The sequence below is a fragment of the Canis aureus genome, chromosome 9, assembly GCF_053574225.1.
Source record: "Canis aureus isolate CA01 chromosome 9, VMU_Caureus_v.1.0, whole genome shotgun sequence".
Lineage (NCBI taxonomy): Eukaryota > Metazoa > Chordata > Mammalia > Carnivora > Canidae > Canis > Canis aureus.
The window spans coordinates 67030940-67058613 of record NC_135619.1 but is presented as its reverse complement, the minus strand read 5'-3'; the positions used below and the strand labels follow the sequence as shown (position 1 = coordinate 67058613).

Genomic DNA, 27674 nt, shown 5'->3' with positions numbered 1-27674 from the left:
CATTTCAAGAGAAAGTTCCACTAAGAACAAATTATCATCATTTGCATTCTGTGATTTGCAAAAGCAACGGTGCAAGTCACTTTGAAACAAACTTAGGTAAACAACTCTGCCGAAAGCGAATTTCTGCAACCCTAGAATCCCGGAGCTTTTTTTTTTTTTTTCCCTGATGCTTTGGGAAGACGTCATTTTTCGACACTCTCTTCTCCGCCCCCCCCCACCCCCGTTATGTTGCGTTTTCCTAACACCTTGATTATTTTGTCTGCAAGGGCTCAGAGCGCTTATTTGGACTGTTGCAAAACTTTGAGCAAAACTCAGCTAGTAAGTAAGCGTCCCTACATCCCCATGAATGGTGCGGGAGATCCAGCCCTTGCCCGCCGCCCCTTAGCAGGGTGCTATCTGCACCTGGTGCTGTACTCCACCCTCCCCAGCTCACACGGAAAACCCCCTGGGGCTACCGGAGGTGTCCTCCAAGGAGCAGGGCCTTGGACCGGGGTCTGTGCACTATTTTTGAGGCACTGGGTTTTTTTTTTTTTTAAGCAGGACTACAAACAATAAAGCCGATTTGCGCGCTGTGAAGGCTGGATGGGGTCCGGATGCCACGCACGGGCTGTGGCCCCGTCTGCTCATTGTTGCTCATTCCTGAGCTAATTCACCCTTTTGGGGGGGGGCTCCCTACCTTTGAAAAGGACACATCAGCTTTTTGCCCATGTCACAAAAAGTCCTTCTTAAGGGCGCCCGATGATGAGCGGTGACTGGGTGAGAGGCTGAAAAAATTAAGAAAGTTCCCGAAATCGCAAGAAGTTAGGACCGCATATGCTTCTTTTTTTTTTTTTTTTACAGCCAGCGGGGTGCGTGCCTGTGTGCATGTGCGTGTGCGTGGAAAGATTATGGGTGACAGTTTTCTCCACGATGACACTTTCTTGGGGCCGGCCAGTGGAGATACCCAGACGCACACTCCAAATCTCCGAATTTGGGCTCTCCGTTTTAAATCAGAGAAGCAATTTAATCTGTGCCCTATGAATCAATTTAGCGATGATTACGGAGCAAAAGCGCCTTGACACATACCGGTCCGCACATCTACCTTACGCGTATGGAATCCGCTGATCTGTTCTTTAATATATTAAAAATGAGGGCTATTACTGGGGCGACTGACTCCTCAACAAACACATTTTCATAGACTTCTGGCATGGTGATTGCTTTGTGTGAAATCGTGTTTGGGTGATAATAAGTAAAATCAGCGGCGTGTGTATTGCATGTCCGACCTAAGCGCTTGCTGGCTGCCTCCGGACGCTCCCGGTCCTCCCATGCTGAGCGGTGCGTGCGGGGCCGACAAACAATCGCTTAGGAACAGGAGGCAGGCAATTTGCGTGCTTTGCATTTGTTATTCCAATTGCGCCTGGCGAAGCGAGGCGGATGATTGTTTAGCGCCCGACGGACACTTGTGGGTTTTGGCCCCGTGGAGGACGCTCAGCACGGGCTGCGCATCACCTTCCCCGCTCCTGCCTCCCCGCGGACACTGCAGCCCGCTGATTGAGGGGCAGCCAGGATGGGGAGCCCCCGCCTTGCAGGGGGTGAGCTCCCTGAGAGGGAGAGAGAATAACCGGCTGAGTAACTGGAGTAGAGCGGGGTCTGGGTCCCTGTGACCTCTTCCCAGAAAGTCCCTTCTGCAAGAGGACACAGCTCCCAGACTCCCTTTGCCTAATCTTGGAACCAGCTGATAGAGACCCTGCGGTGGGTGGGGGTGGGGATAGCACGCTCCTTTGCCCCAATGCAAAAAACTAGAAAAATGCTCCAAAGTCTACCCCCCAGTCTCCTTGGCGAACAGGCGACAATTAGCTAGCCTTATTAATTCTTATGGTTGTAAGGGACCCAATGATGGTTGGCGTTGTTTCCATCAACTTAAAACCAAAAACAAACAAACAAACAAAAAAACAACCAACCCGAGACCTACAGAGGAGGGATCATTTCCAAGGTGGCTGTGTTGCGTGGATAACTGACGCTCAGACTCTCCGTACAGTGCTCTTCCTTCCAGGAATCCGAGGGTAGTGAGAGAGCACTGCAGAAAGGCAAGGGGCGAAGTCTAGGGGTTTGCTAAATCTCATGATTAAAAAAAAAAAAAAACAATGTACCAAGTGGAAGCATGACACATGGTGGGGGGGGGCAGGGAGGCTGCCTTATTTAAAAACTAGAAAGCGCTCTTTTAGAAATCTAGCTGGTGTCTCCGCGCGCCTTGCTGATCTGAGCACCTTTGCAGAAAAGGATGAGGAATCTGCCTCGGTTTCCCGCAGCGCTTCTGTGACTCCGACTCCGCTTGGCTCAGCAAAGGTCTTAAAAGATCCACTCACATAAGTGCTGCCCCAGCACCCAACCCTGAACACAAACGCGGCCAGAGTCACTGCAGGAGCTGCAGCCTTTAGTTGTCTTCCATCGACTGCCTGCAGAATCAAACCCAGGAAAGGTTGGCGGGGGGATGTGTGCCCGGAAACTGGTGATTTTTTAAGTCTCCCAGAGTGGGGGGAAAAATGCCTCTATCCCTGGTTCTTTCCCTAGACCTGACCTCTCAGAAGGGGAGGGTCACACTCATCCCCTGGGAGCGGTTTCTAATTGTTAAAAAAAAAAAAAATCGATTGCCTCCCCAAACTGAGAGCCATCTCGGTCTTGCCCTCATCTGCCACTACAACTAATTCTGAGTCTGCTCAGCATTCGGAGAAGCAAGGCTCCTGGGCCACAAGCGGGTGGGCCCGAGGGTGCAGAGGTCGGCGAGGGGAGGGAGGCCTAGGAGAAGCGCCGCCGCCTAGCTTCTCCCGGCCACACTGGCAGGCGCACCCACCGCGGGGACCATGCCCGGGCCTGACCTGAGCTTTGCGCCACCGCTCCTCTGACCGGGGAACAGCGACTGACAAGTGTCCTGTCCCCTTTGCCTTACTGCTGGGCGGAGGCAGCCCCCAGACTTTGCCTTTCTGGAGCAACAGCAGACAACCCTGCGGGGATCCCTGTTAATTAGCCTGCGAGCCACAGGGAGAAATGGGGGTGAGTTAAAGGTGGCCCTTCTACGGCGAACCCCAACCCGGCCCTCGGCCTGTGTCGCTGGGGCTCAGCCCTACCCCTATCCCTACCCCTGCCCCTGCAGTGGCTGGAGGTGCCAGCGCAAAGAGCCGACAAAGGCCATCTCTGCAAGACTAGGGCTTGCCCCGGGCCCGCCAGGACCTCGGGGGCTCCTTTCGTTCCGCGCGCACCCATCGCCTACCTTCTCGAAGGGCGTCCGCCGCCTGCGCTTGGCCGTGGGCTGGAGGCATCTCCAGCAGCTCGGCCGGCTGGGGCTCCGGTGAATCACGGCGGCCGCCTGCAGCGAGCGGGGCCCGGCTTTGGCCAGGCCGCCGGGGCTCGGGGAGCGCAGCCTGGGGCCTGTCGGGTGAAGGGCAGCTAGGGGGCCTGTCCCAGCCAGGGAGCTGGCAAGACGGATGGGGGGAAATGCAGCTGGACTGTTGGGGGAAGGAGTGGGGAATCCCCAGAGCCCCATTTTTGGATTTTTGGATTGCAACAAAACAAAACAAAACAAAACCAACAACCCATCTGGAGGAGAAGACACCCCATTTCCAAGAATAATTTTTATAAAGGAAGAGAAAAAGCGTAAAACCTACCGACAGCCACGCAGGGAGCAGCTAGACACGTCCCTTCCCTTCGGAGTGCTACTCTTGGTGGCGAATTTTAATGAGCGGCTGAATTTGGTCTCCGCTGTGTAAAGGGCCTACGGATTCCTATGGTAGTTTTCAGACCCAAAGTGACTGCGGGGGAAAAAAATATAAACACATATTTTTAAGAACCAACAACGCACCTCTCGCATCGATTTTTGTCTTCACAAATTTTGGCCTTTGCAAAAACAAAAAAAGGGTTGGGGGCTGGGGTTTACCGGTTCCACCCGGGAGAGAACCTCGAAATTCAAAAAAAAAAAAAAAAAAAAAAAGAGGTGAAACCTGGCGGTGAGTGTTTTTTTTTTTTTTGGGGGGGGGGGAAGTCCGGAGGAAGAGCGGAGTTTTGCATTTTGCTGGAGTCTGGACGCAGCCCCTCGTTATTTTCCAAAACAAAACAAATTCCGAAGTGGGACAAAAAGGAGCCCCAAAGTAAAACTGGCCACAGTGAATTTGGGAGTTTCTCGCAGAGGAAATCGCACCCAATAATAGGACCCAATCTGAGAAGAAAAAAAAAAAAAAAAAAAGGGTGGGGGCGGAGAGGTCGGGCGGAGGGAGCTGTTAACTGCGCCGCACAATGGAATTAATGAGATTAACCGGAGCAATTAGGGCGCCCGCCCAGCTCGGCCGGGCCCCGCGGCGGGGCCCGCTGAATGGGAAAGATTAGGTTAATTTCATTAATTTGCAATCCACAATCCCTCTTCTGGCCCCCCGCAGCCCCCTCCCCTTGGCACCTCTCCCCCTCCCCCCTCGCCCTCAAGCCCCCCCCCACCCACCCAAAGGAACAGAAAGGGCCAAATCTGGTTCTGTTTGTCATCTGCATATTACCAGGAACTAAATCCAGGATGACGTCGACTCAGTATAAAACCAACAAGAGGTTCAGGCGGCCTGAACTCCGTCCTCCCCGCGGGTTGAGCTCGGCGAGCGCTGCAGCGCGGGGAGGGCGGGAGGAGGGCGAGCGGACGAGGGGGCGGGGAGGGGCGCGGGGCTGCGCGCTCGGCCGCGCTCTCTTTCGCTTTGGTCCGCGGCTGCAGGCGAGAGGACCCCCCCCCCCGCCCGCGCCGCTTTGAGGCTTTTTCCCCGGCGCCTCCCCGCCGCCCCCGGTCCCGGCGCGGGGCTCGGGGATGCCCGCCAGCATGTTCAGCATCGACAACATCCTGGCCGCCCGGCCGCGCTGCAAAGACTCGGTGCTGCCGGTGGCGCCCAGCGCCGCGGCTCCGGTCGTCTTCCCGGCCCTGCACGGGGACTCGCTCTACGGCGCGGGCGGCGGCGCCTCCTCGGACTATGGCGCCTTCTACCCGCGGCCCGTGGCCCCCGGCGGCGCAGGCCTCCCGGCCGCGGTCGGCGGCTCCCGCCTCGGCTACAACAACTACTTCTACGGGCAGCTGCACGTGCAGGCGGCCCCCGTGGGCCCGGCCTGCTGCGGGGCTGTGCCGCCGCTCGGCGCCCAGCAGTGCTCCTGCGTCCCGACGCCCCCAGGTAGGGTCTCGCCCGGCGCCCGGTGCCCGCTGCCCGGTGCCCGGGCCGTGGGCGGGCGGCGGCGCTGGCGGTCCCCGGTTGCACAGACTTTCCTCCTTGCGCTTGCGAGCTCGCTCCCCCTGCATCACACACACCCCTCCTTTTTTACTTTATTTTATTTCTGTGTGTGTGTGTGTGTGTGTGTGGCCGATCGGGCACGGGAGGTTGTACACTTGCTGCAAACTTTAGGCGACAGTGAGAGGAGACCAACTGGCTCAGGGGCTGCGCGGGGAGACCGGGCTTTTGGGGATTCCCGAAGTGGCCCTGGGAGTGTGCGCGCGGACGCACTGCCCTGGCCTCGGCTTGCCGCGCACCGCCCGGATTCCCCGCACCCTGCTGCAGAGGATCTGCCCGTGGGCGCGGAGCCGGCTGACCTGGAGCGCTCCTCTGTCGCAGGCTACGAGGGCCCGGGCTCGGTGCTGGTGTCCCCGGTCCCGCACCAGATGCTGCCCTACATGAACGTGGGCACGCTGTCGCGCACCGAGCTGCAACTCCTCAACCAGCTGCACTGCCGGCGGAAGCGGCGGCACCGCACCATCTTCACCGACGAGCAGCTCGAAGCGCTGGAGAACCTCTTCCAGGAGACCAAGTACCCGGACGTGGGGACCCGCGAGCAGCTGGCGCGGAAGGTGCACCTCCGCGAGGAGAAAGTGGAGGTGGGCGCGCCCGCCGGCCCCCCGCGGCGACCTCGGGGCCCTGCAGCCCCGCCCGGCCCAGGCCTCCCCGAGCCTCCCCGACGCCCCGGGCGGCCCGCAGGCTGCAGGAGCGCGCTGTAGGCCCGGGGAGCTGCATGCATGCAAATGCAGAAGCGGGAGCAGGTCTCCCGGTCCTTCGGTGGGCGTGCGCGCGGGGTCCCCGGGTGCCCACCCCGGCCTGGGGGTGTCCGCCCCCCCCACCCCCCCCCCCCCGGGAGCGCGCCTCTGGTCTTACCGCTTGTTTTGTCCTCCGTTGCGCAACAGGTCTGGTTTAAAAACCGCCGTGCCAAGTGGCGGCGGCAGAAGCGGTCCTCGTCGGAGGAGTCGGAGAACGCAGAGAAGTGGAACAAGACCTCGTCCAAGGCGTCCCCCGAGAAGAGGGAAGAGGAAGGTAAAAGCGATTTGGACTCGGACAGCTGACGGCCGCGGGCCGGCCGTGGCTCTTGCCTAACTCGAAGGACTTGCACAGACAGAGGATGCTACTTTCTTGCACACGCGCTGCCTTGCGGGAGGGGGTCGAGAAAGAGGAACGAGGAGCTGTAAATAGTGTACAGAGCCGGGAGGGCCGGCGCCTGGGGTCGGTCGCGCCCGGGGCCCCGAGGCCAGGAGGTCTGAGCCCGCAGGCGCCCGGCTCCCCACCGTAGTATTTATAGTTAAGTTAACGGTGACAATACAATAAAGTGATGGCGATGTAGACGGGCCACATTCTGTATTTCGTACCCATCCCACCTCCTGAGCCCCCCCCCCAAAAAAAAACAGAAATCTACCACTTTACTTAGTTCTGTAGTTTCGAAAGAAAAATCGGACAGCTCTGATCTGTCCTGGGGAGAAAAGAAAAAAAAGGAAAAGAAACTCTGGGTGTGAATCAGTCACAGAATGAGTGTCCTGCTTTAAAATCCACTCAAGTCTCCAGGTCTCCAGGTCTCCGGGAAGAGGTGGAGAGGGGTTTGCCAGGTTGTTGGGGGGTGAGTGGCATTGCCTTCCTGCTCCCCCCGACCTGTGGGGAGAACCAGGGCGCTTCTCCCTTGCGGCCCGTGGGAAGCCCTAGAGGGAAAGTAGGATCTACCCCGGAGCTGGGCGATCCTGGGAGCCTCTTGCCAGAGCCAGCTCAGCCGTCCCCGTTCCCACGAAATCTTCAGACCTAAGGCTGCGAGTCCTAGGATGGAATTAGGTGGTAGGCATGCCTCTCTCCCGACACTTTTCTGAATCTTTCTCGGCCACTCTGCTGCTCCTCTTCTTGCCGGGCAGCAAGACCCAGATGGCCCCACAATCTGCTGGGCAGGACTTCGGCCCAGCGTCGGCTCTAAGCTGTGGGCCCCGAGACCCACTGGGGACCTCGGCCGGCGCCGCTGGGCTGTGGTGCTTTAACCCAGGCATTTGGGGTGGCCAGGTCTGCACCCTGAGTTCTGTCGGCCAACCAGGTACAAGAGCGCAGGGTGGCTGCAGTGCCACTTCTAGACAGGAGCGCTGATGCCTTTGGCTTCCCCTCCTCCCCCGCCAATCTCCCCCTCTGCACTAGATGGGGCCCAAGAAGGAGCATCCCCGGAGCACAGCTGGTGGGCTGGTCAGCAGCTTGTGAAGGACTGGAGAGGCAGAGAAGCTTCTCGGTGCTGGTGCCGCCTGAGCGCTTGGGACAGGGATGAAGACAAGAACATGCATTTTGTATGGTTCCCCAGGCCACCGGGCAGCGGTTGGGGTGGGTGGAGACCAAGGGCCAGCAGGAATGGTTTTTAATGCTTCAACTTTATTGATTTTACAATAAATCCATTTTATAGATAAGGAAGCTAAGGCTCTGAGAGCTTCCCGGGGTGGTGGACTTGTGTGCTAGCCAGGGAAGTAATGCCCTTGTTCTACTTTCTTCGGCTGCCTGGGGTATTTGTGGTACCGTCCTTCCAGGGGAAGATTGTGCATCCTGGTTGCGGAACCAGCACATGCAGAAGGGCTTTTTACAAGAGGCGGCATTTTTCCCACAGCATTTTCATGTTTAAAAGGTAAAAGTGACTCCTGGAGCATGTGAAGGGACACTTACGAACTATGGAGTAACTCTCAGACCGCCTTTTTAATAAGGAGCATCCCTAGGTGGAAGCAGGAGACAGCTGTTTGGAGGCCAGGTGTGCCTTGGGGGTGTCAGGGTCGCCTTGGTTCATGTGTGACCTTGAGCAAATTACCGAACACCTTTGGCTTTGCACCTTCTGTGACTATAAAATGGGCACAACCAGAATATCTGCTTCCCTGGGGTTGGTGTGGACACAAACTCAATTAGAACAGCTGGCATAGGAGAATCCTTCAGCATGGCTTCTAATTTAAAAAAAAAAATACTACTATGATTTATATTGTCAGACCCAGCGCTTCAAGATTTATGTACATTATTTCAGTTTACTTTTCAAGAAACTGAGATGCGGAGTTCTCACCATTTTCCAATTGAGAAAATTAAGGTTCAGAAAAGTTAAATGCTTTAACAACATTCAGCATTAGCAAATAATCATCTTTGGGCATCTTTGCCCAAGTAAGTTTTCTACCGTAATTGGAAATGTTTCCACTAATACCAGTTCCGGTGAGAAATACTTAAGAGGCCATTGCATTCATTTCAAATGAACCTTAGACTTCAGACTTCCATGGTTGAGAAAGCCTTGCCTTTCCCTACGCCCCTCCTCCATTGCTGTTCCTAAGTACTGTCACCTGTCCCATTGGAGACTGGTGAGCCTACAGGGGGAGCCAGGAAGAGCTCTGACTTCTACCCCTACAGTCTAGAACACTCTAACAATGTAGGACCTAAGTGGGCAGTGTCATTCCAGCCTGAGACATCTGACATTCCAGAACTCTAACTCCTGTGTCTCTGTCTGTGACTTACCCTTGGACTCCCTATAAACAGGAATCATTTAAAAAATGACCTGCATTTGTCTAATCTGGAGAGGTGGCCTTATCAGGTGCCAGGGAGAGAGAGATTGAAGGAGGAAGAGGTCCTCAGACATTCCTCCCCCAGGAGCACTCGGTGAAAAGCCAGGACAAATGGAGTGTGCAAGGGGGGTGGGGGCAGAGCCAGGGAGCTGCTCTAGCTTGGTGACAAGACAAAGGTCCTTTCCTGTCTGTGTCTCCATGCCGGAGGATCCTGCACCATGCTTCAGCCTAGGCCCAGCTCACTGGAAACGAACATAATAAACTAATCTGGAGTGAAGAGGGAAATGTCAGGAAGGTCTCATACACCTCACTCACTTCCGGATTCCCCAATCAGCTATGCGGCTCATTTTGTCTGGAGCCAGGGAGGGCTAATGTCATGGAGCAGAGGACACCTGGGCTTCAAGAGCTGTCTTTGGGACTTGTAATTGTCTTTGGTGAGAATTGGGATCACAGTGTTGGAACGTGGCATATATATGTGCTGGAGGGGGCACTGCCTGAATGGCCTGTAGCCTGTACAACCTTCCCTCCAAATGAGAGTGTTGTCCCCATTTGACAGTTGAGCAAAACTGAGGCACAAAGTTAACACAAGGGCCCAAATGAGAACTGTCATCTTTAAAGGATAAGCCTTTTTTTTTTTTAAAGATTTTATTTATTCATGAGAGACACAGAGAAAGAGAGACATGGGCAGAGGGAAAAGCAGGCTCCCTGTGGGGAGCCTGATGCAGGATTCGGTCCCAAGACCCCGGGATCACACCCTGAGCCAAAGGCAGATGCTCAACCACTGAGCCACCCAGGTGCCCCAGGACAAGGCCCTTAGTTTCCATAAATTGGTCTGCCTCGCTGAACTAAGCATTCTTTTTGGTGGGGGTGACAGCTGTGCATAAAAGTTCCCCTACAGCAAATGATGCAGGAATGAATGCACTTGCCCCTGGGGGACGTGGGGATTAATCTGCCCTAAAGTGCCAGAAAGATTCTGGCAAAGAATGACAATGATAGCCTCTCCCAGGAGTCTAGCACTTTCCACCCCAGAGCCCTTCCCACATACATCTCTGGCCCTCTGCAGGTGAGAATCAGCAGCCCATTTTGCAGATGAGAAGTAGAGGTTCAGACAAACTAAATGCCTTGCTGGGGACACACAGTAAATGGCAGATCCCCCAAACCCTAAGCCTGAGCAGACTGTCCCGCACACCCCTTGGGGTGGCAGCAAGGTATGAGGTAATGGCTTCCAGCTGCCCCAGGGCCAAGGAGGGCCCTGGCTTTGGGCAGCTGACAAGCACCAAGAAGGTGGGGGTGGGGGCGGCGTGGCAGGGGAAGAAACCAGATTCTCGGGTTCTGGGTATACCGCGTGGAGGGTATGTTCTCACCATTGTTGCAGTGGGTTGGGGGGGTGGGTGGAAGGGCCTGAAAACAAGTGCTTGATCAACCGTACCCCTGGGGTGGATGTGTCAGTGACGGTTCTTGAATCCAGTTGCCTCTTACTGACTTCTGAACTTTGAGCTCATGTCTTAGGAGCCTGGTGTGAAGGATGCCCTTTCAATGGGTACCTGTGAGATGGAAGCTGGTGGATTCCTCTTGTTTCTTTGTGTGGGGGAGGGGAGGAACTGGAGGCTGAGAGGTAGGGGTCACAGGGCGCTCTTTCTGAATTGTGCTCAAGTGGAATTGTTCCCGCACCAGGGCTCCTCCCCCACCGTGAGGATCTCCTCCAGTCAGGTCCCCCCCAATTCACTGTCCCTTGTTCCTGGCACGTTGCAAACGCAAACCTCCACCTTAAGGAAGGCGGAATCCCAGCCTGGGGGCCTGCAGGGGTGTGGGGTAGGGGTGGAGAGTGACAGTGGTGTGGCAAGTGGACTGGCTGGGTGGCTGGTACAGGTGTGCATCTGGATGGGGCCACGTGCTCAGTCCCCTGAGTGACCCTGGAGAGGTTCCTTCCTCACCTGCACGATGGGCTCGGCTGGGGGATTAGAGATAATGTAAGAACCCAGCAGAGTGTCTGACACATTTATTATCGTGCGCTTTGAAAAACACCCTCCAATTGTCTGGATAATGCCCTGCCTGCATAAGTAGGTTGGAGTTAGGAATTAAGGAATGCCCCCTTGTTTTTAATTGTCCCTGGCTTAGGAGTTTATGCGTGACCGCAGGACACAGACTGTAGTGACATTAAATGTGACTGCGGTGGATTTAAGACGAGGTGTGATAGGTTGTATTCTCCCTAAGAGGTTTAGGACAAGGAGATGTAGGGTGAAGGAGAGAATGCCCAGGGGTGTGGGTTCGGATTCCACTTGCGAGTTTTATGAAATGACCTTGAAGTTTTGCAAAAGTTAAAAATGAAAACAAAACTGCTGCAGCCAGCGCACAGCTCCCTGAAAGTTCCAGAAGAGACGAATAGGCAGCTGGAACTTTCCGTTGCGGGGGGCTTCTCACTCTTTGGGGAGACACGGTGTGTCCCGAGGCCTGTCCCTAGACCCATGTTGACAACACAGAAGACCTCTGGCTTGGTTTTAAATCTGGGATGGGGAGAAAAAGCCATTGTCTTTTCAGTCCAAACGACCCACGGAACGAGCAGGATAAATTACGGCGTGTTGCGGTATTTTTAAGTGTGTCTATAATTTTTGGCTTCCAGCAGCCCTCATTTGTTCTCAAGTGTCCAGCCCTGGGAAGCATCAGTGAAGAGAGATCTTAATCCCACTCTCAAACCCTCTCTTCCTTGGGAGTTCGAGACACTTGTACCTTCTGTTTTGCTAATTCCGAGGTCCTCTGGAGTCTGCTGACCAGAGCAAGCGACCCACCTACCCCTACCTACCGGGTCAGTTGCGTGAGCTGCATTTTGCAGATTGTCCTCCCTCCGTCCCTCCCTTAACCTGAGCAGATTTATAGAAGCTATAATTAGTGAGGTAATTTTAGCTGTGATGGACAGAGTTCAAAACTGTCCATATCCTTTCCCCGATCTGCCCGTTGGATAATGCCGAGCCCGGGAAATGCTTCCACCCTGTTGCATTATCGGGGAGGCTCCTGACCCCCGAAAATGCCAGCACAACGGGTTAAAGAGACCAGTTCTCTTTGTCGGACCGAGCGAGGCCGAGCTCCTTCCCTGGCGTGAACATTGCTTTCCTCCGGCTGTTGCCCTGTTCCCAGTGCTCAGGACTCACACATGGTAACTTGTTTAACATTTTTCGTGGGGGAGGATGGGGCGGAGGCAGGAATATCTTAAAAGTAAGCATTTTTCAGAGGAATAAACCACCATGTCCTGCAGCCTGCAGTGAGAAAGATGGGGTGCTACAGGTGCAGTGTCCCAAGTGGCCGTCCGGCACGTGGCCACGGGGCTGCCCTGAGAAGGGACATAGCGACAAGGGCCTCCCTCCAGCGAGGGGGTGAGCGTGTGGCTTGGGAGGGGCTCCCCCAGCCAGGTAGGGGCTCCCTCCCGGCAGGCCAGCCTCGGGGCCGGCGTGGTCTGGATCACACCAGCCAGTGTTTGACCAGCCGGCCTCACCGTGACTGTGTCCCCTTTAATCGTGTCCCAAGCAAATTATTGACATCACCCAGCAAGGCCTGGAGACGCTTCTTTCCAGATGGAGTATGGCTAATCCTCCTTTGAAAATCCTCAAAGTGCTAACTATGGGACCAGAAAAATAAGACTGCCCTTCTCCAAGAAGCAGGGAGGCCCAGAGCGCTTGGAAAGTCCCCCCTCTGCGAGGGAGACTCAGAACTCTGTGAAGTCGGAATCCCAGCTGGTTGTTTCATCTGAAGATGTTCAGACTTGGGGCCAGATGGCTGGGACATTAGGGGATGCGCATGTTCAACATTGTTTTGTATTTGAGGAATAAATATTTAAATCTGAAACCAAGTGAATCACTTTCTACTGAAGTGGGGCAGGGATGGAAAGTTGTGTGTGCTTCTTGATGTAGCCCCCTGCCCTAAACATAACCCCAGGGCGCGTGATTCCTGCCATGCTGGGAACCTTTAAAAAGGGGGTACCCCCTCGGCGGGCTGGTGCAGGACACCAGAACCGTGGTGGTGGTGGTGCTTCCTCTGCTTTAGGGTTGCCAGCTCTGTTTCGTGTCTGCTTTTACCCTAAGACCCCCGAGGCGCATGGATGCAAACTGGGGACCCCCGTCCCTTTGTCCTCAGCTTGGTGAAAACTCCCAGGTTCTGTTTCAGCTCGGACCGGTGTCGGAACTGGTCTCTGATACAAATGTCAGCGGCTGAAGTCTTAATCCTTTTCTGGACTGTCATTAAAACTCTCAAAAGATTGTAGGTGTTTATGATTTATTTTTGTCTTAGTAGAAGATGTGCGTGTGTAGGTTTGTTTTTTTAAAGAAGGGAGATTTTTTTTTTCTTTTTGCGACTCCCAGGGGGTGTTGTTGTAAAAAAAAAAAAAATAATGTATCATATGTTAGTTTGGGGATTGACAAATTTCATAATCATTTTCCTGGCCATGTCCTTATCTAATCCCTTCTAAGCCTTAGGAGGCAGGGTGGAGGTGGTTACCGTCATCTGGTTACATAATAGTGGCTACTTTGACAGTTTTTGCCCCGTGTCCGGCCTGCACTGTTCTGATCGCTTTGTCATCTGTGCTTAAGCCATCCTATCCAGGTCCCTGTGAAGTTGATGTTGTTGCCACCATTAAGCAGAAGGTGATGTGACCTGTCTATACAAGGTTGGATCTTAGACTCCAAGTGCACTTCTCTTTCTGCCCTGCCAGACTTCCTTCTTAAGGGCTAGCCAGGAGGTCTGGGTTCGAATCTCTGCATGGTCACCAGCAGGCGATGATGTCACCTTCACGCTTCAGCCCTCTCATTTCCAAAATGGGAGGATTATAATTTCCTGCGACACATGAAAATTACCTGAGGTTTTGCAAATGCCAGTGATCAATCACGGGAAATACATCAACACAGTAACAACACTCATAAGTGTATAATCGAACAATATATTTATTCAAGACCTTCATGAAACGGTCATCATAATGATGGCCTCCATTCAGCCCACAAATATTAAAAGGGTGCCCAGTCTCTGCTCAGTACTGTTCCAGGTGTTTGGAGAGAGAGAGAGAGAGAGAGCCTGTGCCCTCCTAGAATTTGCTTTCTATTCGAGGAGACAGTCACTCACCAAATAGGCCGTAATTTCAGACAGGGCTAAGTACCAAGATGAAAACCAAGAGAAAAGGGTGCTGGGGGTTGGAGCAGGGTTTGGGCTGTTTTATAGCGTGGTCTGAGGTCTGTGCGGTGAGGGGGTTAAATGCCATCTCGAGTAACCCTCCAGAGCAGGGTGGGCAGCCGATGCCCATGGGCCAATCTGGCCCACTGCCTGTTTTTTTCCCATAAAGTCTTATTGGAACACAGCCATGCCTGGTTCATTTATGTCTTGTCTGTGGTCACTTTCCCCTGTGAAGGAAGAGTTGAGTAGTTGCAGTAGAGGCTGTAGGGCCCACGGAAACTGAAATAGCTGCTTGCTGCCTGGTCTCTCACAGAGTAACTTTGCTGGCCCCTGGTTTAAAAAATTTAGAGTTCAAGCTAAAAATGGAAACTGTGGCTGATAAGGGGTGCAGCGAGGATTTATACCTATTTACCTAATGCTGTATTTCCTTCTCTGTGCTTTTAGCTCAGCATTAGGCCCCTGTGATGGGGTGAGTTGGGGGGAGGTCAGAGGGTAGGACATAAGGCGGAGCGGTGAAACACAATATGGTGCCTGATGCCGGGGTTGCTGCTTTCTCAGTGATGTGCAGGAAATGATTTTAGACCAGTGGAAAACAGGATGTCAAGAAATCCCAAATTATGTGTCATTGACTAGGAGACCAAGAGGGAAGACAGCCGCAATCCCAGAAGGCTTCCTGGAGGAAGTGGGAGTTGCAGGGAAGGTTTGCATTTGGCCACGCAGAGCCGAAGCACCGAGAGAGGCAGGTACGGTGGCGGCAAGGAGACCACGTAGTCAGATCAGAGAGGAGGCTGGCGCTCCCTCCGTTCCTCCAATACTTGCCGTGCCCCTGCTGAGCGCCAGGCAGGCCCCAGGCCGAGTTGGGTCACAAACAAACGGAGCAGTGTCCATCCTCAGGCAGGTGCACTCTGGGCTGGCTGCTCCAGTACTAAATATTGGTGCTGGGGTGGAGCGGGGCCCACGAAATGCTGTGGTTGGGCAGAGGTGGGGCCCTAGAAGCTTCTGAGAGCAGATCCCTGGAGCCACATACTTTGAGGCACATGGTGATGAGGGAGGGGAGAGAGAGAGAGCACCTTCAGGAAGAGGGAGCCGTTTGAGCCAAGGCATGGAGGTGGGAGGGGAGGGTGCGGAGGCAAACCGGCCATGGGCGGCTTTGGCAGGGCAGAGGCTGGAGGGCACTGAGGGCAGGAGCCTGGTGGGTGTCTTGTTGGGCATGTGCAGTGCTCAGGTCACTTTTTTTTTTTAAGATTTTATTTATTCATGAGAGATACAGAGAAAGAAGCAGAGGCACAGGCAGAGGGAGAAGCAGGCTCCATGCAGGGAGCCTAATGCGGGACTCGATCCCGGGACTCCAGGATGACGCTTGGGCCGAAGGCAGGCGCTCAACCACTGAGCCACCCAGGGATCCCCTCAGGTCACTGTTTTAAAACTGACTTGCAGAATAGGCATCCCTGCCCTCCTAGATGTCGGAAGACAGGGAGATGGCCAGGGTCACGCTGACACGTGAGTGATTCACGTCCACCGCCAGCCACGGGGGCCGTGTCCCGTCAGCATCTGCTCGGCATCCTCTCCATCTCCTATCGGAGCAGAGGAAAACATCTCGCTCAGAGCCTTCTGCAGAGAAGGGTTTTTTTTGTTTTGTTTTGTTTTGTTTTGGAAGGGATTTTAAAATACAGTGATTTGTGGCGGGTAGTTGAGTTCATCAAAGTAATTTTTCCAGATGCTGTAATTTTTGGGCAGCTGACACGTCAAGGCTCCCTCATCTCCACCGCCTCCCCCAGGCTCCGAGTCCCCCCGCCAGCCTCAGGCACCGGTCCTGCCCCACGGGAACCGGCCCAGGCACGCGGACGGCATCTTGCAGATCGTCCTCCACGGCCCTTAACGCTCTGTGTCTGTAGCGACCATGGGATGGGATGTGGGCGGCGTGGGGTCTGTTCTTCCCATTTTACGGAGGAGGAACTGGATCAGAGGCATCAGGCTGCTTTCCTGAGATCGCGCGGCCGCGAAGAAAACGAGTGGAAGAGCAGAAGTCTCCAGCCCTGGAACTTTCCATTTGTATCTGGCTCTGCCTTCTGTTGGGAGTGTAGCTGCCCTTTCTGGATGTGACAGCGTGTTGGTGTCCGTGTGAAGTGAGGCTCAAACCCGTGCCCCTCCTGGGAACCGAATCTTCCAATGCCCTTTCCTCCAGGCAGCCTTCTTGACCACTCCAGCCTTGCGTAGGCCTCAAAGGCTTTGGCCTGATCTCTTGTGCCTTCTAAGGGTTTGTAAAGATCCTTGGATGTGCTTGGACGTCATACAGACCCATACTGTCATGATGGTCCCCTCCCCAAATAAATCAAGCTTTGCGTTTGGCAGTGACCGTGACATTCTAATGCTTTAGAGAGCAGATTGGCCCCAAATACCTGTGGCTACCACCCTCCCCCGCCTCTGTACAGATGTCCATGGCACTGGCATAGACTCTCACCCCTTCCGTATCAGGGGGGATCACCTCCATTCAAAACCTCTGGCAAAAGGCAGACCTGGGAGGAGTTACATTAACTCCCTGGCATAGATTTATTCTCAGGCTGCTTCATCCCGGGAACAGACCCAGGTCAGTTAGCCTGAGCTCCCCAGGCTCAGGGGAAGGGCTTAATCTGGTGGGTGACAGCCACACCCTCTCTGGGCTCTGCATCAGGGTGGGGCTGCCTCTCGGAGCACAAAGCCAGGGGACAGGAAGGATTCTTCCCCACCTGAGCCGCTGCTCTTCCTGGGAGCGTTGTGGACGGCTCAGGCCCAGGGAGTGGGGCTTGGGTGCAGGGTGACAGACGTCTTCATCTGCACTCCTGTGACCTGGACCCAGGCAGCTCCAGCCCCAGCATCCTCCTTCCTCTCTCTCACAGCTAATTATTACAACGGTAGCCTTGGAAATCTCTGATCCAGCCTGGGGGTTGGTGGGAGGAATGGGGCAGAGAGAGATCAGGATTAGCCATCAGAAGCGAGGCCTCTGCTGCTTCCTGGCTGGGTGAAACTTGGCCGCCAGGCTCAAGCTCTGGGCCTCAGTTTCCCCATCTGTTAGGGATAGTCATTAGTCCTGCCTTGTTCACCTGCCAGGGTTGTTGAGAGATTCACATGGTTTGATGAGTGTGAACAGTGTGTGATGGGCCCCATGATCACGTGTCGATCGGAGCACCTGGTGGCATGAGGACTTTAGATTGTACCTGGCAGTGTCCCTGTCAGTTCTGACTCTACTGTTTGGTCTCTCCTGTATGCATGTTGCCTCTTAGAACGATGGAGCAGTCTGGCCTGGTCACTGGTCCAGCCAGAGACATGAGGCCCCCTTGGAACGCGGGCCACAGAGAGGCATCTGTGGGACATTTAGTTTGCACCCTTTGAGGAAAGTGCAGGGCCTCCACAGGCATGGGACCTCTTTCTTCTTTTCCTGTCGTGCATTAAACTGGGGTCCCCAAGGGATAAGTTCTCGTCTTAACCCCAGGAACCTCTGAATGTAATGTTATTTGGAAAAAGGGTCTTTGTAGCTAAAGATCTCACAATGAAATCGTCCAGGATTTGGGGTGGGCTCTGAATCCAATGACTAGTGTTCTTAGAAGAAGAAGGGAGAGGGGACCCACCAGGGTCCGCCAGAGGCTGATCGGAGCGATGCTGTCACATGCCTAAGGAGCACCTGCAGCCACGCAGAGCTAGAAGGAGGCAAGGAAGGGGTCTCCCGGAGCGCCCCTGGAGGTACCGTGGCCCCACCAACACATACATTTTGGAATTCCGGCCTCCAGGACTGTAAGGTGAAAACTATCCGTTGTTTCAAGCTACCAAGTTTGCAGTAATTCCTCGTAGCAGCCCGAGGAAGCAGATACACCTGCTTTGTCCTGAAATGCTGCCCCTAAATCTGACTCATCCTACTGTTGTTTGTAATGACACTGCATTCAGGCGACCGTGACTTGCTGTTTCCTACCGCTCGGCCTGTGTTTCCCCACTGGATTTCATCCTAGGATCTGTGAGCAGGCAGCAGGGAAAACAGATGACTCTTTTGAATTTAGGAAATTATCAGTTTTTTTCCTTCTGGAAACATTATAGGATGACATTTACAGGAAAAACTTCCACGGCCCTTTGCAGCTCAAGAGTTGAGTGTGTGGACTCCAAGAGAGGAGAAGAAGAAAGGCAGGGGGGCTGGCCCGGCCACCCAGACGTAGCTCGCCGTTTCCCACCTTGGGGCATCTGTCCATGTGGTTCCCGGGGTCGAGGATACCTCTTCTCCCTGCAGTGCTGGCTCCTGAAATCCCAACAGTCCTCCGGAGCTGCTCAGGGGGCAGGAAGCAGGGAAGTAGTCACTGGCCTCTGATTCAGAGGCTCCCTGTTCTAGGCCTGGGTTTGGGCCTGGATAGGACTCCCGCCTCGCTCGCCTTCAGTTTCTCATTCTGTAAATCTAGCTCAGCTCACGGGGCATTTACTAAAGCATCTACCCTATATCAGGCAGGGTGTTAGATGTTGGGGATCAAAGAGTGTACAGACTGATTATGTTGTCCTTGCTTCTGATTTTAGGACCTAGGAGAGATCTGTAGAATGAATGCGTGAGTGAGTAACCCTTCCCGGGCCCTGCTGTGTGTGTTGGGGGTGGGGGTGGCAAGGGGCTGTCTGCACACACCTACCTCTCCCTCCTCTTAACCCCGCAGCAGGCAGGATGGATGACAGAGTCAGCAGGAGACAGACCAGAGAGCTGCAAATGCTGCCGAATTTGGATTTTTGCTGAATGATTGTGCTCGTGCGACGTGACCAGGTGTTTGGGTCTTTTCAGGTCGCCAAGGGGCCTGAGGGCATCCTTAGACGATCCTGCCCAGACCCTAGAATGTTCCCAGAGACAAAAATCCTATTGCTGCACACCCCAAAGAACTACTGATACCTTGACTGTGCTGGGGTTTGTTGTTTCAACATTATTTGTGGTCATCATGCCGCCACGGGTTGGGGGTTATGGAGTGTCTGTTGCCGTTACCTGGACATGCAGCATCCCACTGGCTTTGCAGTTGGACAGACCCGGTTCTTATTCTGGCACTAACCTATCGGAGCAGGACCCCACCCTTATGACCTCTCTTAATGATCAGATGTAGGCTTTGTGATGTTGGGCACATCTCCTAACCTTTGTGAGCTTCCTTTTCTTCATCGGCAGAAAATGTAATACTCTTACCACCATGTCCACGTGGAGCCAGTTCTCAAGAAACCGGAAATATTGTTTCATGACATGATTCTCTACTTCTGATTTTGCCTGTCTGCTAAGCTTAGGGGCTGAAGTAGGGGATGGGGAGGCGTGATCAGCTTCCTGCAGTGGCTGTAACAAGGTATCGCACACCTGGTGACTTCAAATAAGAAAGATGCACTCTCTCACAATTCTGGAGGCCCAGGAGCCTGAAGTCGAAGTCCTGGCAGGGAGATGCTCCCTCAGAAGGCTCTAGGGGCAGTTTTGTTGCTCATCTCTGGCAGCTTCCAGGGGCTGCAGGCTCCTGGGCTTGTGGCTGCATCACGCCCATCTGTGTGTTGTTGGTGGCCAGTTCCCCTGTGTCTCTGGGTCAGATCTCCTTCTGCCTTTCTCTGATGGGGACACTTTCATGGCATCTACAACCCACCCTAAATCCAAGATAGTCTCCTCTCGAGGTCCTTAATTAAATGACATCTGCAGAGACCCTTTTCCCATATACCCTTACATTCAGAGGTTCCTGGCGTTAGGGCATGGACACATCTTTTGGGGGCTACGACGGAGTCCACTCCAGAAAGCAGGAAAAGAAGGGATTTCTGCGAACCCATTTCTCGGCAGAGGATGAAACGCTTCTCTTATGTGCTCCTCCTCATTCTAAGAAGGTCTGTAGCAGACCTCTCCCTTGGGTTCTCACCATCTGGTCATGCCGAGGGTGATCTACATGGACTTGTGATGCTCTGAGGCCTGAGGGCCATCCCAGGGCACCCACAGGACAGGCCACAAGTGCCAGGAAGGTGACTGGTGGCAGCAAATGCCAGATGGGACTGAAGACCCCCTGTGTAATTAGCTTGGGCTGCCAAAACAGAAAATTATGGAGTGGGTGGCTTAAAAGACAGACATGTTTATTTATTTCTTTATTTTTTAAAGATTTTTGTTTATTTGAGGGAAAGCAAGAGAGAAGGAGATGAGTAGCGGGGAGGGGCAGAAGGAGAGGGAGAAGCAGGCTCCCCACTGGGCGAGGAGCCCGATGTGGGAGTCTATCCCAGGACCCCGGGATCATGACCTGAGCCGAAGGCAGACACTTAACGAGCTGAGCCACCCAGGTGCCCCAAAGACAGACATTTATCTCCTCAGTGTTCTGGAGCCTGGAAGTATAAGATCAAGGTGTTGGGAGATCTGGTTTTGTGGCCTGTGGACACTGCCTCCTCTCCTTGTCTTCCCGGGCCCTGCTTCTGTGTGTGCACACTCCTGGGGTCTCTTCCATTGCTTCTAAGGACACCTGTCCTATCAGGTCAGGGCCCCACCCTCCTGACCTCATTTCACCTCAGTCACCTCTTTAAAGGCCCCTATCTGATCCCTGGGTGGCTCAGCGGTTTGGCACCTGCCTTTGGCCCAGGGCGTGATCCTCTCTTTCTCTATCTGTGTCTCTCATGAATAAAGAAATAAAATCTTAAAAAAAAAAAAATAAAGGCCCCCATCTCCAAAGATGGGGGTTAGGGCTTCAACAAATGAATTTTGGAGGGAGGCACAATCCAATCTCTCCCACCCCCTTTGCTCAGCTTTGCCAACAGAAGCAACGTTTGATAGATCGGGCTGACCAGATGTTGGATTTCTGAAGTCGCGTGATTGTTTCTAGTTTTATTAATCAACGCTGCCTACCGGAGCTTCCACCACGTATTAAAATCTTCATGGGCCTCTAACTGATGATGCTGCCGGTGAGAGCCACCACGTTTCGAGCACTGAATGCGGTGCAGGGGCGCTTACACACTATGTATCCCGGCCTCACTTCGCCCTCCCACTATAAGCCAGGACAATGATTTGTTGCATTTGATTGATGAGTTGCTGGGGGCTTAGAAAGGGGAGATCCCCCTAGCTGGGTACCATCAGGAAGACACTGTGAAACCCCGTCTGTCTGACCCCAGAGGCTGGGCCGCCCCCTTCCCCACCATTTCTTACCCATCTTGGCTCAGAGGAGGACATTCAACACACAACTACTACTTGGGTACTGCCACTCTTTTTTTTTTTTTTTTTTAAGATTTTATTTATTTATTCATGAGAGACACACAGAGAGAGGCAGAGACACAGGCAGAGGGAGAAGCAGGCTCCCCGATGCGGGACTCGATCCCAGGACCCCGGGATCACACCCTGAGCCAAAGGCAGATGCTCAACCACTGGGCCACCCAGGTGTCCCACCACCCTTTCTTTTATTCCAAAAAGGCCTGATCCCCCCCCCCCCGCCCGATCCCGCAACTTCTCCCTCTCTCTTTGGAAGGCTATGGCCCTGGCCAGATAAATTGTTGTCCTCTTTTCAATAATCCCAAAGCCAGCCCCGCAGGGACGTCCGCTGGCACGCGCGGCCTTCCCCCTGCCTGCTATTACATTCAGTGCTTGGGGGAAAAACCTTCCCCACACATAGCAACGGTCTCCAGGCTGAGCCGAGCTGAGGGCTTCCAAGTAGAGGGGTCATTTGGATACTGACCAGCATCTTCATGGGATGGAGGTGACCGCCAGCCAGCCAGCCAGCCAGCCAGCCAGCCAGCCAGCCACGAAGGGTGGGTGTGTCTCTTTGCAGCCAAGGGAAGGGGGGTGGCCTCGAGGATGCTCATTCTTTCCAGTGCGTGGGGCGTTCTCGTCACTGCCCCTGGAAATCTGGATGCATTTGCCTTTGCAAGAGTGGCTTGTTTGCAGGGCAAAGGTGAAGAGACGCAGTGAGCAGCGCAGCCTCTCGCACACGCTTGTCCCCAGAAGCATCTGTTGCCAGAATGCTAGAATGCTCTCTCGTTTGCTCTTGCTTTTGTTTGGAGCCTCGCTGGAAATGAGCGATTTTCAATCATTTCGACCCCATTCGGTTGAATCCTTGAGGCTGTCTCTACTTTCCCCGTCCTGAGGGGTTGCTCTGCATTTGGTCCAAATTATGGGACCGCCGACAGACGGCAGTAAAAGTGCTTTGGCAGGCAGGGCCGGACGGTGGTGGGAAGAGCTCTCCTCTGGGGATGGAGAGTGATGAGCTTGGCTCCGCTCCCCGAGACCCCTCGAGCCTGGTGACACAGTGAGCCGTTTAATCTCTCAGAGATATAGTTGCCTCAAGTATAAAACAGAGCTAATAACTCATGCCCCTTTGTTCTCTCCAGGGCACATTACGGCAATCTTGGAAGCACAAAAGCAACTTTTTTCCCTCTTTTCCCCGAGAGAGGGAGGGATGAGTGGACTCCTCAGATGAATTGCATGTGAAATAACAGAATATGATGTTGATAACAGTCCATATTTTTGCCTGTGGAATAGTGCACATCTAAGTATTCTTTTTATAGACCCACGATAGAACATCTGGGAGGCCAAACACAGACTACACGGCCCTGGCCTGGGCTCTTGACGCAAGGCTGAGCGAGGCATTTTCGCGTCGAATGCTTGCAATCGTGGATGAGAGCAAGGAATGTTCTGGAAAGGGACAGAGACGTGGGGAGGAGTAGGGGCGTGTCCAGGATCTCACTGGAGCTGGCTGCATCTGTGAGGCGAGGGCCAGCTGAGCACAGAGTCCGGGACTGGGGGCCTCCCAGCAGTGCCCAGAGCACCAGGGAATGGGGCCGGGAAGAGGGCCCAAGCCTCAGGTCAGGGGGGTAAGGAGAGGCCGAGGTCCCGGCCCAGGCTTTCAGTCTGGTGCCAAACAGACCGGAACATCTTTGGAAGCTGGGCTCCTCGGGGTGCCCTGGCTGGCGCTGTGAGCAAGGTCAGTGGGCCCGGACCCTGGTTCTATGGGAACAGCGGTGGGGGCAGGGGGCAGACCAACAGGATGGAATATTCTGGGCCTGAGGGGCACCGGGGCACCACGTGGAGGAGAGCTGAACTGACCCCCATGCTCCAGGTCCACAGGACGCCCTACCCTGCAGAGTCCCTGTGGGAGCAGCACTATTTTTAGCCAACACTGGGACAGAGAGACATAATGCAATGGGCCAGTTCTTGTCCTGGCCTCCCTGGGGCTGCCCCTCTGTACCCCACACAGCCTGTTCTCTGGGCCCCACATCAGGCCTCACTTGGCTTGTCTTTTTTGAATTTTCTTCTTCCCTCTCTCTCCCTTGCTTTTTATTCCCTCTTTTCCTGTCTGGCCCTTTCCTCCTCCAATGCCTTTTCTCTTTGGCTAGAGGCTGGGGGTGCAAAGAGGAACAGGACAGGGACCCCACCAGGGCAGGAGACAGACTCCAGCACCGGGATGGGATCCTCTGGAGACAGTGGGTGATGCCAAGAGAGAGGTGGGTGCAGGGCGCAGCAAGGACGGGGGTGGGCAGGGACGCTTCCCTACGTCCCCTGGGCCTCCCTCAGTCTTCGGGTCTGTGCAGTGGGCCTGCTGATGCCAGTTGCTCCCTGGGGCCCAGGACTACACCAGCTACTGTGTAGACCTCGTGCCCTGAGCCGGGCACCTGAGCAGCACCCCTGCCCAGCCCGCGCTGGCTGCTTACATTGTCCTTGTTGTGCTACCTGGGAAAGGAGAGAGATGGGGTCAGGAAAGATAAGAATTAATAAAGGTTGGGGACACCTGGGGGGCTCAGCAGTTGAGCGTCTGCTTGGGCTCAGGGCGTGATTCCAGGTCTGGGGATCGAGTCCCACATCGGGCTCCCTGCAAGGAGCCTACTTCTCCCTCTGCCTGTGTCTCTGCCTCTCTCTCATGAATAAATAAATAAAAAATCTTTAAAAATAAAAGAATTAATAAAGGTTGAAAGATGCACGCCCTGTGGCCTGTTCCAGGGGTGCCACACAAAGGGTGTCCAGGTGGAGTTGACAGAGGCTGGGGCGGGGTGGGGAGGCTCTGGGGCGACAATAGAGGGACTGAATCTGCGGGGTGGGGGTGGCAGGGCTGGATTAGGGGGGCTTTAGTGGGACAATGCTCATTAATAGGGGCTGATCCCGGCTTTTCTTTCCCTCAGAATGACCCTCCCAGTGTCCTTACTGAGACAAAGATGCCACCACCGGATCAGGATAATGAGGTTGATTGTGCCATAAATTGGCAACAGCTCCATTCACCGCTTAAGACACGCACAGCTCTGTGGGTCACTTAGGAAGGGCTGCTGGGTCTTCAGGACAGGGAATTTTATTATTTTTTTAAAATTTAAATTCAATTAATCAACATACAGTGTATCACCAGTTTCAGAGGTAGAGTTCAGTGATTCATCAGTTGCATATAACATCCAGTTCTCATCACATCACATGCCCTCCTTGATGCTCATCCCCCAGTTACCCCATCCCCCCACCCCCCTCGCCTCCAAGGACAGTGAATTTTAACTTATTAGTTAGTTAATTTTAAAGATTTTACTTATTTATTTGACAGAGAGAGAGAGCACAAGCAGGACGAGCAGCAGAGGGAGAGGGAGAAGCAGGCTCCCTGCTGAGCAGGGCTGGATCCCTGGGAGACCACGATCTGAGCCGAAGGCAGACGATTAACCCATGATCCACCTGGGTGCCCCTTAGGACAGTGAATTTTATTTTATTTATTATTTATTTTATTTTATTTTATTTATTCTATTCTATTCTATTTATTTATTTTATTACTATTTTTTTAGGACAGTGAATTTTAAAACAGAAAGTGATGAGGGAATTAAAGTCTAGATCTGTGTCTCTGTGTGTATCTGATCATATCTGTATTATAATAAAATATATATTTAGATCTTTAATCCATCTGGAATTTATTTTAGTATCTACGGTGAGATAAGAATTTAAATGTATATTTTTAAAGTGTTGGCCAGTTGTTTCAATGCTTTTTACTATATTTTCTATCACCTCCACTATTATTTTATAATATAGCATCATTTCTATTTGTGGCATCATATCTATTCTCTCTCTCTCCTTCTCTCCTCTCTCATCTATCTACATCTTTATGCCCCCTTCATTGTGTTCCCTTAGTTTATTTATTGCCGTATTGTGTAACTATCCTAGTTGTACCATAACTCTTAATATCTGATGGAATAAGATCTTGTTCTCTTCTGTTTGGTTTCTTTCCCCCCTAATTTTAGTAGCCAAATTTGTTTTACAGTTTCATTTAAAATCTCAGAGAAATAAATATCTGTTGGTATTTTGATTGGAATCACACTTAACCTCACAGATTAATTTACAGAGAATTTTTACAATTACAGAGAATCTTTGCAATTACAGAAAATCTTTACAATAGTGAATATTTCCATCCAGGACTCTGGAGTTTCTCAGTTAGCTCTTACTGTATAACAAAGCATCCTGAAACTCAGTGACCTGAAACCTAAATATTTGTTATTGCTCACATGTCTGTGAGTTGGCTGGAGACTGGCAGATTTGGGCTGGGTTCAGCTAGGTGGCTGTGCTTCCAGCTATAGATACATCTAGTTAGACTTAGCTCCCCACTAAAGTTGGGGCTTAGGGCCATTCCCTTTGTATTCCTTTTGGGCTCCAGGGCGGGGACAGCTTCTCTCATGAGAATGGCAGAGATGCAGAAAGGCAAGCAGAAGGTTCTTAAGTCCTGGCCTCAGAATGGGCACATTGTCACATATGCTTACGTTCTGTTGGCGAATCAAGTCATGTGGTCAAGCCTAGACTCAAGGGATGAAGGAACACTCTGCCCACAGTGAGGCCAAGTTCAGGAAGGGATGCAGAGAGAGAGAGAGAAAGAAATGGGGCCAGTGATATAATCGACATCAAGGTATAACTTTATATTTAATTTTTCTTTTTTGTTCCTTAATTCCTTTTATAGCATTTTGCATATATATTTCATAATGCTCATTAGATTTATTCCTAGATATTACAGTTCTTGCTGTTATTATGAGTGGAACCCTTTTTCCATTATACATAAAAATAGTTTTTACTGGCATACAGAGAAATAGCTTATTTTATTTTATTTTTTAAGATTTTATTTATTCATTAAAGACACAGAGAGAGAGAGGCAGAGACACAGGCAGAGAAGCAGGCTCCATTCAGGGAGCCCGATGTGGGACTTGATCCCGGGACCCCAGGATCACGTCTTGGGCCACCCAGGCGTCCCGAGAAATACTTTATTTTATTATATCCAGCCACTTTACCAAATTCTTTCCCATTCAACATGATTTTCAGTTGACTTTGGGTATATACTAGGTGTACAATAATATCATTGGAAATCTATAATGATTTTGCCTATTCTCTTCTAATACTTATCTCTTATTTCTTTTCTTTAACTTATTGCACTCACTAGGTTCTCTAGAACAATAGCGAATATAATTGCATTGATAGCAGGCATCTTCATTTCCTTCTTGTAAAATAATTGCTTTTGGGTTTCACTGACAAATATTATACTTGCTGTTGGTTGTTCCATGACAAGTAATGGTAGATGCTTACAGTGAAGATAAGCCTCCTTCTAGAAAAGTAAAGAGATAAGTTTGTGAGTCAAACATGCTTTCATAAATTATTAGTTTGTGTTCTTTTTTAAGATTTTATTAATTTATTCATGAGAGACACAGAGAGAGGCAGAGACATAGGCGGAGGGAGAAGCAGGCTCCTGGTGGGGAGCCCAATGCGTGACTCGATCCCAAAACCCTGGGATCATGACCTGAGCCAAAGGCAGACGCTCAACCACTGAGCCACCCAGGTGCCCCAAATTATTAGTTTGTATTCTTTTGGCTACCAGTAATAGACATCAGCTCAGTCTACCTTCAATTAGGAAAAAACCCCAAAACCTAACAACAGCATTTATATAAGGATGTAGGACAGAAACAGCTAAGCTTGATGAAGGGCTTATGAGGTGACTCAGATTCTCCCTTCATCTCTCATCTCTGTTCCTTTCTGTGCCTCTTCCATATTTTTATATGCCTAGACTGGTATTCTCTGTTCCCCAAGTCATAGGGCAAACACATGATTCCTAGACACTGAAGCAGGATCATACTCCTCCTTTCTCTGTCCTTCATCACTCTATTTCTCCATGACCCATTCCAGATTCTAGCAGAAGGAACTCTGATCAGCCCTACCTGAGTCAGATGCCTTCCAGCTTCCAGAAAACATCGATGGTCAGGGGACAAAGATGCCTCATTGTACATGGCCCAGAGGGTCCCCATCTGGATCTGGGGAGGTGAGGAGTGGTTGTTTGGGGCAAACATTCCACAGACGTTGCTTGTGCAGAGACTGCCCTCAACCCAACAGCAGGAATCCTGGGCTTGCATCCGAAAGGCTTCAAGTCACATCCTGACTCTGCCCCAGACTCTATTCTTGACCTTGGAAATGTAAAAGCCCCCAGCCCTCCGGCTCCTGATCTTTGCCAGCTTTACTGATGTATAATCAACAAATAAAGTTGTATTATTTAACGTGTATGCCGTGATGTTTGATAAATGTATACAATGCGAGATGATCACTGCAATCAAGCTAATTGACACACTCATCACCTCACATCGTTATCATTTTGTGTGTGTATGTGTGTGTGGTGAGAACATAGACCATCTATTCCTCAGCAAATTTCAAGTATACAATATGGTTGTATTAACTGTGGTCACCATGCTGTACCCTAGATCCTCAGAACTTACTCATCCTGCGTAACTGAAACTTTGTACCCTCATTAACCTCTCTCCATTC

The 27674-nt window shown here is 52.4% G+C and overlaps 1 protein-coding gene and 1 long non-coding RNA gene across 4 annotated transcripts; one reads left to right on the top strand and one right to left on the bottom strand.

Annotated features, from left to right (window-relative positions):
- Nucleotides 1–97: 97 nt before the first annotated feature.
- Nucleotides 98–4710, bottom strand: LOC144321091 (uncharacterized). The gene is made up of 4 exons (XR_013386800.1): nt 4518–4710; nt 3642–3785; nt 3248–3405; nt 98–2056 (listed from the first exon to the last, which is right to left on the bottom strand). It is a non-coding gene; the product is annotated as an uncharacterized LOC144321091 (long non-coding RNA).
- GSC (goosecoid homeobox) lies at nt 4578–27415 on the top strand. Of its 3 annotated transcripts, none has more exons than XM_077910464.1 (4): nt 4578–5168; nt 5604–5863; nt 6167–6293; nt 7422–13047. In XM_077910464.1, exons 1-4 carry the CDS (start codon nt 4814–4816, stop codon nt 7634–7636), a joined length of 957 nt encoding a protein of 318 aa, XP_077766590.1. In that variant the 5' UTR covers nt 4578–4813; the 3' UTR covers nt 7637–13047. The 3 variants fall into 3 exon arrangements, with proteins under 3 accessions (XP_077766590.1, XP_077766591.1, XP_077766592.1); XM_077910465.1 differs by lacking the exon at nt 7422–13047 and adding an exon at nt 27045–27415 and having other exon boundaries at nt 4583–5168; XM_077910466.1 differs by lacking the exon at nt 7422–13047 and having other exon boundaries at nt 4596–5168; nt 6167–6596.
- The last annotated feature ends 259 nt before the right edge of the window (nt 27416–27674 follow it).